The sequence below is a fragment of the Pseudophryne corroboree genome, chromosome 11 (assembly GCF_028390025.1).
Source record: "Pseudophryne corroboree isolate aPseCor3 chromosome 11, aPseCor3.hap2, whole genome shotgun sequence".
NCBI classification, from domain to species: Eukaryota; Metazoa; Chordata; class Amphibia; order Anura; family Myobatrachidae; genus Pseudophryne; species Pseudophryne corroboree.
The window spans coordinates 258,060,250-258,072,598 of NC_086454.1; the positions used below are offsets into that span (position 1 = coordinate 258,060,250).

Sequence of the window (12,349 nt, forward strand, 5' to 3'; positions counted from 1 at the left end):
AGGGATCGACCGCATGGAACCGGCCATTGATGTCGGTCCCGGAGCCGCGCCGCCGCCCCCCTTACAGAGCCAGAAGCAAGAAGAATCCGGAAAATCGGCGGCAGAAGACATCAGTCTTCACCAAGGTAGCGCACAGCACTGCAGCTGTGCGCCATTGCTCCTCATACACGCTTCACACTCCGGTCACTGAGGGTGCAGGGCGCTGGGGGGGGGGGGGGGCGCCCTGAGAAGCAATAAAAACACCTTGGCTGGCAAATATATCACAATATATAGCCCCAGAGGCTATATATGTGATAAATACCCCTGCCAGAATCCATAAAAAAGCGGGAGAAAAGTCTGCCGAAAAAGGGGCGGAGCTATCTCCCTCAGCACACTGGCGCCATTTCTCCCTCACAGCTCCGCTGGAAGGAAGCTCCCTGGCTCTCCCCTGCAGTCTACACTACAGAAAAGGGTAAAAAAGAGAGGGAGGGGAACTAAATTTAGGCGCAATATACATATAGCAGCTATAAGGGGATATAATTTAGTTAATCCCTGATTTATATAGCGCTCTGGTGTGTGCTGGCATACTCTCTCTCTGTCTCCCCAAAGGGCTTTGTGGGGTCCTGTCTTCTGTCAGAGCATTCCCTGTGTGTGTGCGGTGTGTCGGTACGGCTGTCTCGACATTTTTGATGAGGAGACTTATGTGGAGGAGGAGCAGGTGCCTATAAATGTGTTGTCACCCCCTGCGGGGCAGACACCGGAGTGGATGGACTTGTGGAAGGAATTACGCGAAAGTGTCGACTTCTTACATAAAAAATTTGACGACATGCCAAATGCGGGGCAGCCGGCTTCTCAGCCCGTGCCTGCCCAGACGTCTCAAAAGTCATCAGGGGCTCTAAAACGCCCGCTACCTCAGATGGCAGACACAGATGTCGACACGGATATTGATACCAGTGTCGACGACGAAGAGACTAATGTAATGTCCAATAGGGCCACTCATTATATGATTGAGGCAATGAAAAATGTTTTACACATTTCTGAGGTGACCCCAGGTACCACAAAAAAGGGTATTATGTTTGGGGAGAAAAAAACTACCAGTAGTTTTTCCCCCTTCTGAAGAATTAAATGAAGTGTGTGAACTAGCGTGGGCTTCCCCCGATAAAAAATTGGTAATTTCAAAAAAATTACTAATGGCGTACCCTTTCCCGCCAGAGGATAGGTCACGTTGGGAAACACCCCCTAGGGTGGATAAAGCACTTACGCGCTTATCAAAAAAGGTGGCACTGCCGTCCCAGGATACGGCCGCCCTAAAGGAACCTGCTGACAGAAAGCAGGAGGCTCTCCAGAAAGCTATATATATATATACACACACACTGGTATTATACTGAGACCAGCTATTGCCTCAGCATGGATGTGCAGTGCTGCAGCTGCATGGTCAGACTCCCTGTCAGAAAACATTGACACCCTAGACAGGGACACTATATTGCTAAACGTAGAGCATATTAAAGACGCTGTCTTCTACATAAGAGATGCACAGAGGGATATTTGCCGGCTGGCATCTAAAATAAGTGCACTGTCCATTTCTGCCAGGAGAGGGTTATGGACCCGGCAGTGGACAGGTGATGCAGATTCTAAAAGGCACATGGAAGTTTTGCCTTATAAGGGTGAGGAGTTGTTCAGGGATGGTCTTTCGGACTTAGTGTCCACAGCAACAGCTGGGAAATCAGCATTTTTGCCACATGTCCCCTCACAACCAAAGAGAGCACCGTATTATCCGGTACAGTCCTTTCGCCCCCAAAAGAGCAGACTGGGTAGAGGCGCGTCCTTTCTGCCCAGAGGCAGAGGTAGGGGAAAAAAGCAAAAAGCTGCAGCATACAGCCAGTTCCCAGAAACAAAAGTCCTCCCCCTCTTCTTCTGCTAAGTCCGCCGCATGACGCTGGGGCTCAACAGGCGGAGCCAGGTACGGTGGGGGGCCGTCTCAAAAACTTCAGCAATCAGTGGGCTCGCTCACAGGTAGATCCCTGGATCCTTCAAGCGGTATCTCAGGGGTACAGGCTGGAATTCGAGACATCCCTCCCCCCCCCCGCCGTTTCCTCAAATCTGCCTTACCAACGACTCCTTCAGAAAGGGAGGCTGTGTTAGAGGCAATTCACAAGCTGTATTCCCAGCAGGTGATAGTCAAGGTGCCCCTACTTCAACAAGGACGGGGTTACTATTCCACAATGTTTGTGGTACCGAAACCGGACGGTTCGGTGAGGCCCATTTTAAATTTGAAATCCTTGAACACATATATAAAAAAATTCAAGTTCAAGATGGAATCGCTCAGGGCGGTTATTGCAAGCCTGGAAGAGGGGGATTACATGGTATCACTGGACATCAAGGATGCTTACCTGCATGTCCCCATTTACCATCCTCACCAGGAGTACCTCAGATTTGTGGTACAGGATTGTCATTACCAATTCCAAACGTTGCCGTTCGGCCTGTCCACGGCACCGAGGGTATTTACCAAGGTAATGGCCGAAATGATGATACTCCTTCGGAAAAAGGGAGTTTTAATTATCTCCTGATAAGGGTGAGGTCCAGAGAGCAGTTGTTGGTCGGCGTAGCATTATCTCAGGAGGTGCTACACCAGCACGGTTGGATTCTGAATATTCCAAAGTCTCAGCTGGTTCCGGCGACACGTCTACTGTTCCTGGGGATGATTCTGGACACAGTCCAGAAAAAAGTGTTTCTCCCAGAGGAGAAAGCCAAGGAGCTGTCATCTCTAGTCAGAGGCCTCCTGAAACCAAAACAGGTGTCAGTGCATCATTGCACGCGACTCCTGGGAAAGATGGTAGCTTCCTACGAAGCGATTCCATTCGGCAGGTTCCATGCCAGAACCTTTCAGTGGGACCTGTTGGACAAGTGGTCCGGATCGCAACTTCAAATGCATCGGTTGATAACCCTGTCTCCAAGGACCAGGGTGTCTCTGCTGTGGTGGCTGCAGAGTGCTCATCTCAGAGAGGGCCGCAGATTCGGCATACAGGACTGGGTCCTGGTGACCACGGATGCCAGCTTTCGGGGCTGGGGAGCAGTCACACGGGGAAGAAACTTCCAAGGACTTTGGTCAAGTCAGGAGACTTCCCTACACATAAATGTTCTGGAACTGAGGGCCATTTACAATGCCCTAAGTCAGGCAAAGCCCCTGCTTCAAAACCAGCCGGTTCTGATCCAGTCAGACAACATCACGGCAGTCGCCCATGTAAATCGACAGGGCGGCACAAGAAGCAGGACGGCGATGGCAGAAGCCACAAGGATTCTCCGATGGGCGGAAAATCACGTGTTAGCACTGTCAGCAGTGTTCATTCCGGGAGTGGACAACTGGGAAGCAGACTTCCTCAGCAGGCACGACCTCCACCCGGGAGAGTGGGGGACTTCATCCAGAAGTCTTCCAACTGATTGTAAACCGTTGGGAAAGGCCACAGGTGGACATGATGGTGTCCCGCTTAAACAAAAAGCTAGAAAAATATTGCGCCAGGTCAAGAGACCCTCAGGCGATAGCTGTGGACGCTCTAGTGACACCGTGGGTGTACCGGTCGGTTTATGTGTTCCCTCCTCTTCCTCTCATACCCAAGGTACTGAGGATAATAAGGAAAAGAGGAGTAAGAACTATTCTCATTGTTCCAGATTGGCCAAGAATGTCTTGGTACCCGGAACTTCAAGAATTAATCTCAGAGGACCCATGGCCTCTGCCGCTCACAGGACCTGCTGCTGCAGGGGCCCTGTCTGTTCCAAGACTTACCGCGGCTGCGTTTGACGGCATGGCGGTTGAACACCGGATCCTAAAAGAAAAGGGTATTCCGGAGGAAGTCATTCCTACGCTCATTAAAGCTAGAAAAGATGTAACCGTACAACATTATCACCGCATATGGCGAAAATATGTTGCGTGGTGTGAGGCCAGGAAGGCCCCAACGGAGGAATTCCAGCTAGGTCGATTTCTGCACTTCCTACAGTCAGGGGTGACTATGGGCCTAAAACTGGGTTCCATTAAGGTCCAGATTTCGGCTCTGTCGATTTTCTTCCAAAAAGAACTGGCTTCACTGCCTGAAGTTCAGACATTTGTCAAGGGAGTGCTGCATATTCAGCCTCCTTTTGTGCCTCCAGTGGCACCGTGGGACCTCAACGTGGTGTTGGGTTTCCTAAAGTCACATTGGTTTGAGCCACTCAAAACCGTGGATTTAAAATATCTCACGTGGAAAGTGGTCATGCTTTTGGCCTTGGCTTCGGCAAGGCGTGTGTCAGAATTGGCGGCTTTGTCATGTAAAAGCCCCTATTTGATTTTCCATATGGATAGGGCAGAATTGAGGACTCGTCCCCAGTTTCTTCCTAAGGTGGTATCCTCTTTTCACTTGAACCAACCTATCGTGGTGCCTGCGGCTACTAGGGACTTGGAGGACTCCAAGTTACTGGACGTTGTCAGGGCCTTGAAAATTTATGTTTCCAGGACGGCTGGAGTCAGGAAGACTGACTCGCTATTTATCCTGTATGCACCCAACAAGATGGGTGCTCCTGCTTCAAAGCAGACTATTGCTCGCTGGATTTGTAGCACAATTCAGCTTGCGCATTCTGTGGCTGGCCTGCCGCAGCCTAAATCTGTAAAAGCCCATTCCACGAGTAAAGTGGGCTCTTCTTGGGCGGCTGCCCGAGGGGTCTCGGCTTTACAACTTTGCCGAGCTGCTACTTGGTCAGGGGCAAACACGTTTGCAAAATTCTACAAATTTGATACCCTGGCTGAGGAGGACCTTGAGTTCTCTCATTCGGTGCTGCAGAGTCATCCGCACTCTCCCGCCCGTTTGGGAGCTTTGGTATAATCCCCATGGTCCTTACGGAGTCCCCAGCATCCACTAGGACGTCAGAAAATAAGATTTTACTCACCGGTAAATCTATTTCTCGTAGTCCGTAGTGGATGCTGGGCGCCCGTCCCAAGTGCGGACTGTCTGTAATACTTGTATATAGTTATTGTTGAGCCATCTTTTGAGAGGCTCTGTTATGTTCATACTGTTAACTGGGTATAATATCACGAGTTATACGGTGTGATTGGTGTGGCTGGTATGAGTCTTACCCGGGATTCAAAATCCTTCCTTATTGTGTCAGCTCTTCCGGGCACAGTATCCTTACTGAAGTCTGGAGGAGGGTCATAGTGGGAGGAGCCAGTGCACACCAGGTAGTCCTAAATCTTTCTTAGCTGTGCCCAGTCTCCTGCGGAGCCGCTATTCCCCATGGTCCTTACGGAGTCCCCAGCATCCACTAAGGACTACGAGAAATAGATTTACCGGTGAGTCAAATCTTATTTTCAACTATTAAATATTAGACATCGGCTAGTGGGTAAAACAAATGCTGACTTCTCTTTAAATATTTCAAAAGAAAAATCCACATAGCGCAATAATAAAATAGCATTAAATTTCACACAATAAAACAACTTTTAAGGTCAAATCCATTCAGCCAGTAAAAGTATACATTTATTACGGGTGACCAGTAGTACAAATATGCATCATTAAATTATTTATATGGAAATAAGAATAAGAACACATGCAGCACAATATGAGACAATGATACATGGGTAACCCATCCATACAAGAACTCCTTGCTGCAATATTAGTCTATAAGCATCAGCAATTTCTGAGTACCAAAAATGTTTGAATTATTACCACAGTATATGCAGTTATCTCCTCTTAGTGAGTGTTGCATTCATCAGTAACAAGTTTCTGTTGTAAATGCACATGGTCTCGACCATTATTCATACAAGGATATCTAACGCTGTAGCAGATACTTGTTGGCGGACGTGGTGTAAACCTGTAAGCTGTAACAAAAGTTCCTCTACAGCAGAGATTTTCAACCTTTTACAACTTGCGGCATGCCGAACAAGATCTAAGTATTGCCAAGGCACACTCAAATATAATGGTGATGCATGGTGCAGTTGCGTGTCCTAGGATGTCATGTCGCAGCTTCACCATAGGTAACGCCTGAGCCACATCTGAGAAAGCCAGAAGAGCCCAACACTACCCAGGCCCAAAATTGGAACTGGCTCTGCAGCCGCTAAACCCACCAGTATTGATCGTCCCAGGGCCTCAGTAGCGGAAAAACACTGACGGGCCTGGCTGTGCTTCTATGGCGGCACACCTGGAGACTGCTCAGGGCACACTAGTGGTTGAAAAACACAGCTCTACAGGGTTTAGTACTCTGAGCGCATCTGTTTTGCCCGCTTATAGGATTGCTCACATCCAACTACTGACTAGAGCTTTTCATATTTGGATACATCTGTCCCAACCTGAAAACTTCTTAAACTGTTCTTCCATGTCCATTTAATCAAGACACCTGAAAGCATTGTTAATGCATAGAATAACCTACAAATGTTGCCTTATGTACCTATACTTCTTGTGCTATATGGTTTGAATCCCATGCTAGCCATCTTTTTTTTCTTCAATATTGCTACTTTTTCCTCACTTTCTGTGTCTTAGGTCGCATATAGTGTACTAGGCACTAGTCTATCAAAAGGCATTCGCATAAAGTTGCAGATAAAGCATTACGATTTCTGATACTGGATTTGTCTTTTGCTCTTTTTCCTTTGCTACGTTTTCTTCCATTGTGCTACTCTGACTTCAGTGTTGCTTAAGCACTATGGGCCTAATTCAGAGTTGATCGCAGCAGCAGATTTGTTAGCAGTTGGGCAAAACCATGTGCAGTGCAGGTGGGGCAGATATAACATGTGCAGAGAGTTAGATTTGGGTGGGGTGTGTTCAAATTGAAATCTAAATTGTAGTGTAAAAATAAAGCAGCCATTATTTACCCTGCACAGAAACAAAATAACCCACCCAAATCTAACTCTCTGCACATGTTATATCTGCCCCACCTGCAGTGCGCGTGGTTTTGCCCAAATGCTAACAAATTTGCTGCTGCGATCAACTCTGTATTACCCCCTATGTACTTAGGAGTAGTGTTTTGGAGTGCTAAACGTTTTTTTGTTTGTTTGATTTGTGGAGAAGTGTGTATGTCAACATTTGTATACAAACTTAGTTTGTCGATCTAGGCTGCGATATTGTTAATTTTACCTTACTTTTTTTTTTTTTTTCCCCCACCAGAGACAAGGGTAAGAGGATCAGTTGGTATTGAATATTGAGTGTATCCATATGGGGAGGGAAGGTCTCTGGGGGCACTGAGGGGTACAAAGGATAAGCTCCCATTTTAAACGTGTGTGTTTTTTGAGGAGATATTGTTTAGTCAGTCTCCAATCTAGTTCGACCAGACGGATCTTTTTGTTTGGCCGTTCATGTATATACTGGCAGCAGTCTCAGGATGGGTCTGACAGGCTTTGCTTATAACTGTTGAAAGAGCGGAAGTCACTCTTCCTAACCCATAATGAATTTGTTATACGGCTTCTTACAAGATAAAAATTTTCTGTGTTGGTATGTCTGGTAGAGAGGAGAGGACAGCGTAAGAGAGGCACGTCAGAAGGTTAATGTCTTGTTACTTCCAGAATTGGTTGGTTAATCATGTGGCAGTATTTGCTGACTTTCTCAAACAGTTGACTCGCCCCCTGAATCTGTATGAATAAGGAATAAATTCTCCAGTATAGAGAGCTGAATGGCAGTATGTATCAGTTACAAAGTGTAGTATGGGTCTCTATTGGTGAAAAACTGGGAATTGTGTTGTATTTTGGAAATTGTGGGGAAGGCCTGACATGTGCAATGACTGATAAAAATGTTTTATGTTACGTTCTCCGATATTATCTGATCTTGTCTAGGAGAAAAAGCCGTGTTTCACACAGGGATAATTTCTAGTGAATTGGTCACTAACCTGTATGTGCACACTCCATGATCCCATATAGAAATTGAAGATTTTCACTTGGTAGGTGTGTGGTTGGTGGTCTCCTTTTGGGTCTATTCCCGAACAGCAAATAAGATCGCAATATACCCACTAGACCTGCTCCTATATCCACCCATAGTCTGGTGTGAGCACGGGAAAGATGATCTGCAATGACACACCAGGACCTGCATCTGTGCGGTATCTCTGAAGGAGGTGGAAATGCTCAGGGGGCATGTTCACTGTCAGGTTTTCAAAAGCAGCAGTTTTGCCCACAGGATTTAAAATGACAAAAATTTGGAATGCACTTGGTTGTATGTCTGTCCAGTGGTTCCCAAACTTTTTTGAGTCACGGCTTTCTAGAGTATCTGAATTGATTTCACTGCACCCCTAGGCCAAAAGTTTCTTGAGAAATTCAGAAACAGTAAGTGCAAGTAAATGGTGTTTGTCATCCTTTGGCTCAGTCATGTGGCGAGGGACAGGAGTCACTTCTGTTTGTCCACATATTTTGTGATTGGAAGCCACAAGCATTGATTTTGCCTCTGACATTAACCGTAAATAATTTCAATTTGTCGTGGACTGTCGACGCAGGGCACCCCTGCAAGAGCCTAGATGCACCCAGTGTGGGAATCTGTCTTAGTCAAAGGAATACCCAGGTACATCATTTTAAGAGCTTGCCAATCAAAGTTGTAATTTATTTTTCAGGACATTCATTTTTAGAACTGCCTTAATGGATTTAAATCTGCTCAGGCTATTACAATTGGAAGATGTCTGTTCCTGTATGTTCCAGTTTATACATGCACCTAAGCCTCCTGCTGCAAGGTACACTGGGGCAGATGTATTAAGCCTGGAGAAGGCATAAAGAAGAGATAAAGCAGTGATAGATGCAAGGTGATAACGCACCAGCCAATCAGCTCCAATATGTAAATTGACAGTTATGAGCTGATTGGCTGCTGCATTATCACCTTGCACTTATCACTGCTTTATCATTTCTTTATGCCTTCTCCAGGCTAAATACATCTGCCCCTCAGAGACCTACACTATTAAGTGATGGATTTTGAGAGTTCTTTAGTTATACCCATTTCACACCGCCGATGCCGCGTGTCAACCCGGCAATATGCCGCATCGATACCGGGTTATTTGTGCGGTGTGAAAGGGGTATAAGAAATATGAAGAAAACCTTCACATAGCTTATCTGTGTGTTTCAAGGTCCTGGACAGTTTTATTGACTCTGTGATCAGTGTTTGCCTTCAGCAACAGTTTGTGTATTTAGCTTGTTACATTTGATATTATTTATAGAGCAGTGCCTGTAATCACTCTTGTTCATTGAAGTGTGTAGCGGATGATTCTGACAGTAAATGTCATGCTTGTTAATTCTCATAGAAATATTTCTACCAAACAGCCCTCTTCAAGATCCAGGTCCCAGGAAAGCTTTCTGGTTTTCTGCAAAATGGGAAGTTCTGTCATTTTCTAAATGTAGATCAATGACTCAGATTGTTGGTATTTCAGTTTAGTATCCAGTTTACGTTACTATGTAATAACAAGTTACTATACAGTTGTATTTTACAGCCCTCACTGAGACACATTGTTTACGCTTTTTGTACACAACATAAAACTAGATTCATGGATTGGAAAAATGTGTTGTTGTTTTTTTTTTGTATGCTAGGTTTAGATATGGTCAGTCTGGGGATTTTATTTGGAAGTTAAACTTGTCTACTAATGGTGTCATCTCCTCCAAGTGTTCCTGAGCCCACAATTCAGTAGCCTATTAGGCATGAACTTTAATTGTGCAGCTGACCTAGGAATAACTCTGGTCGCGACCCAGGTAATGGGTCGACACTTTACCGTCGAGCTGGAACCTGGGTCGTGCCTGCTTGCCACAGCAATTACAGATAATCAGCTCTGTGTGAAAGGGGTATAACCAAGCACGTGACCCTCCTACATCTCTGACCTCATTTCTGGCCACATTCCCACTCTTCTGGTCCTCCAATTGCTGGCTCTCCTCCACTCTGGTTATCTTAAGTCACATCCCACTCTGTCCCCCTATTCTGGATCTTGTTACCTTGCCAAGTCAAACTTGCAGGCAGTCTCGCCAATATCAAACACTGAAAACTGATTTTTTTCATTTAAACATACTGTATCCTCCTAAATCTGCAATCTCTCCTCTGCCGTTCTTTTCTCCCCAGTTTGCCTCTTCTCTCAGCATGTAAGCTCTGACAGACAGGATCCTCCATCTTGTTTCATCCCTAGCACTATCCTTGTGTCCGGTGCTTTTTATCTCTGTTCTCCTAATCCTTTTTGATGACGCTGTTTGCGCTCTCCCTTCGATGGGTACAGGCTCATTGGATACTGCACTGCACTTTTGAGATTTCTTCACTCTTATTTTTTTTTTTTTTTTTGTTAAACTTTTTTATTAAAACATCAATTCATATACGTCAAATGTGCTATTTTGAACAATTAATTGAAAAACATATCCACAACCGCTTATCAAAGCATCAAAAATAGCAATAGGACTCATCTACAATATAGCATGTTACATTTACACATGGCAGAATTAAATATGTATGTGAATCAAACAATAAACAAAACATCCCCTTTATCAATGACATGGAGAGTCTAGGGTACGAAGGAGCTGCAGTATCCCAGAGAAGGTTCAGTGTCACGCTCTACCGGGGAAACCCACAATAACAATCACACGGAGCGATTGGTCGAATGATCAATCTGTAATGCCCCGATCGTTTGTCCATTCGTACTGTGTGTAGGCACCTTCACTTTTTGTATTCCCTGTACAACACTGCAGAGACACTGTAGCACCTTAAAAAGAAAAGGTCATTGTTACATATCTCTTTATGATTTAGAGAGCGCACAAATGAGTCCGTCTCCCACACCCTCCTATATGATCAGATGACTCAAACTTGGGGGGCAGAGATTTTTTGTTCTGGTTGAAAATAGTGACGGGGGTAAGTGTAGAGAAAGTGCGACCCCATGAGGGGTGTAGATGGTTTAACTATTGATGTCCAACTGGGTGAATTACTACTGAATTACTTATTCCAAAATAATAGTGTGTACTAAATGTGTTTTGTGTGTGTGTGTGTGTGTGTGTGTGTGTATAGCTACACCTGCTAAATAATTGCTAGTTGCAAGGAGCTGACTGTGGTTCTTGGTGATTCCTGCAGTTTCTTGTTCTTTTCTAATTTCCAGTTCACAATATTGAGCTCTCTACAGATCATCCCAGTGTAGCATAGTGGTGTCCTCACATTCTATAGACTCAACATTATTGTGTCAACAATAGAGGTTATGAAGGCTTTCAGTCTAGTCACGCACTCTGAACTGAAGCTAATAGGCCCTAAACACTGGCCGAGGTGCCCGACGGACGATCCAGCAGCGTGGGGGGTGCTGACAGGGTGAGTGAAGTTTCTCCACTCCCTGACGTCACCTGCCTCATAGCCCTGCATGCTAATATGGACGATATTGTCCATATTGGGTTGCAGGCATAAACGAGCCAGCACCTATGATGAACGACCGTGGAGCCGTGCATCATTCATCGTTGGTGCCTACACACTAAAAGATATGAACAATTTTTCGTTACATTACTGAACAAGATTGTTCATATCGGTCAGTGTGTAGGGCCCTTAAGCCACTCTGACTTCAGTATTCTATTAACCTGGCATAGTTTTTGGGGTTTTTTTGTATGTTAATCTGTATGTTTTACTACATAAGGTTTAGGTAAAGGCGATTGTTAGAGCTGATCAGTGTAGGATAGAGGGATCTCTCTCAGCATATTTACCAGTTTCCAACAGACGATCTTGTGCTCAATTAATTTTATATTTTAACATTTCTTCTTCACGCTAGAGGCACCATACCTCATTGCAAAATTATAAACCAGTTCATTCTGTATCAGTCACCATTTTTTAATCCCCTCACCCAAATGTGTCACAAGTTACCTGTATTCAGTGAGCTGTCTCGGTTGAAGCTTTCAGCAGGAAGATGGAAACCTCCCGCAGCGTATTTGGATGTTCATTCCCCATTGCAGCAAATGAGCCTCATTTCCCAGCGTAGTCCTCCTAAAGCGCTGTCCTTTGTTTTACTCAGAGTAAAAGTAAAGATACATTAGAATATGTAGTCTGAGATTGCCTTCATAAACATTTTGTATTTTTCATTGTTTTTACAGTCTTCACGAAGAGATTCTCGACTTCTACAAATATATGTCGCCTCGGCCAGAAGAGGAGAAGATGCGGATGGAGGTTGTAAATCGAATTGAAAATGTAATTAAGGAGCTCTGGCCAAGTGCAGATGTGAGTATAATTCTGTCCACTCTCTCAGGCGTGTTTCTACAAAGACTTATTTGTATGGGGCCAGGTACAATTAACGCCCAGAGCGTGTGTCTGCGTGGTTAAATAGGGTGCACAGTGCAAGTCTAACAAGAGCCTTGGGATTGTTAATCAGTCATGTTAAATGCGTTCCATAAAATGCAGAGGAGGAGATGTTTGCACTCAGCCTTGGTGTGAGACCACTGAATATTTTCTGATTT

The 12,349-nt window shown here is 45.1% G+C and overlaps 1 protein-coding gene across 3 annotated transcripts in view; it reads left to right on the forward strand.

Moving 5' to 3' along the window:
- The window catches only part of TENT4B (terminal nucleotidyltransferase 4B), a 109,323-nt gene that overhangs the window by 50,412 nt on the left and 46,562 nt on the right, over positions 1-12,349 (forward strand). For all 3 annotated transcript variants that reach the window (XM_063945352.1, XM_063945353.1, XM_063945354.1), the window contains exon 2: positions 11,990-12,113. In XM_063945352.1, coding sequence (XP_063801422.1) covers positions 11,990-12,113 — 124 coding nt within the window. The remainder of the gene's footprint in view (positions 1-11,989; positions 12,114-12,349) is intronic.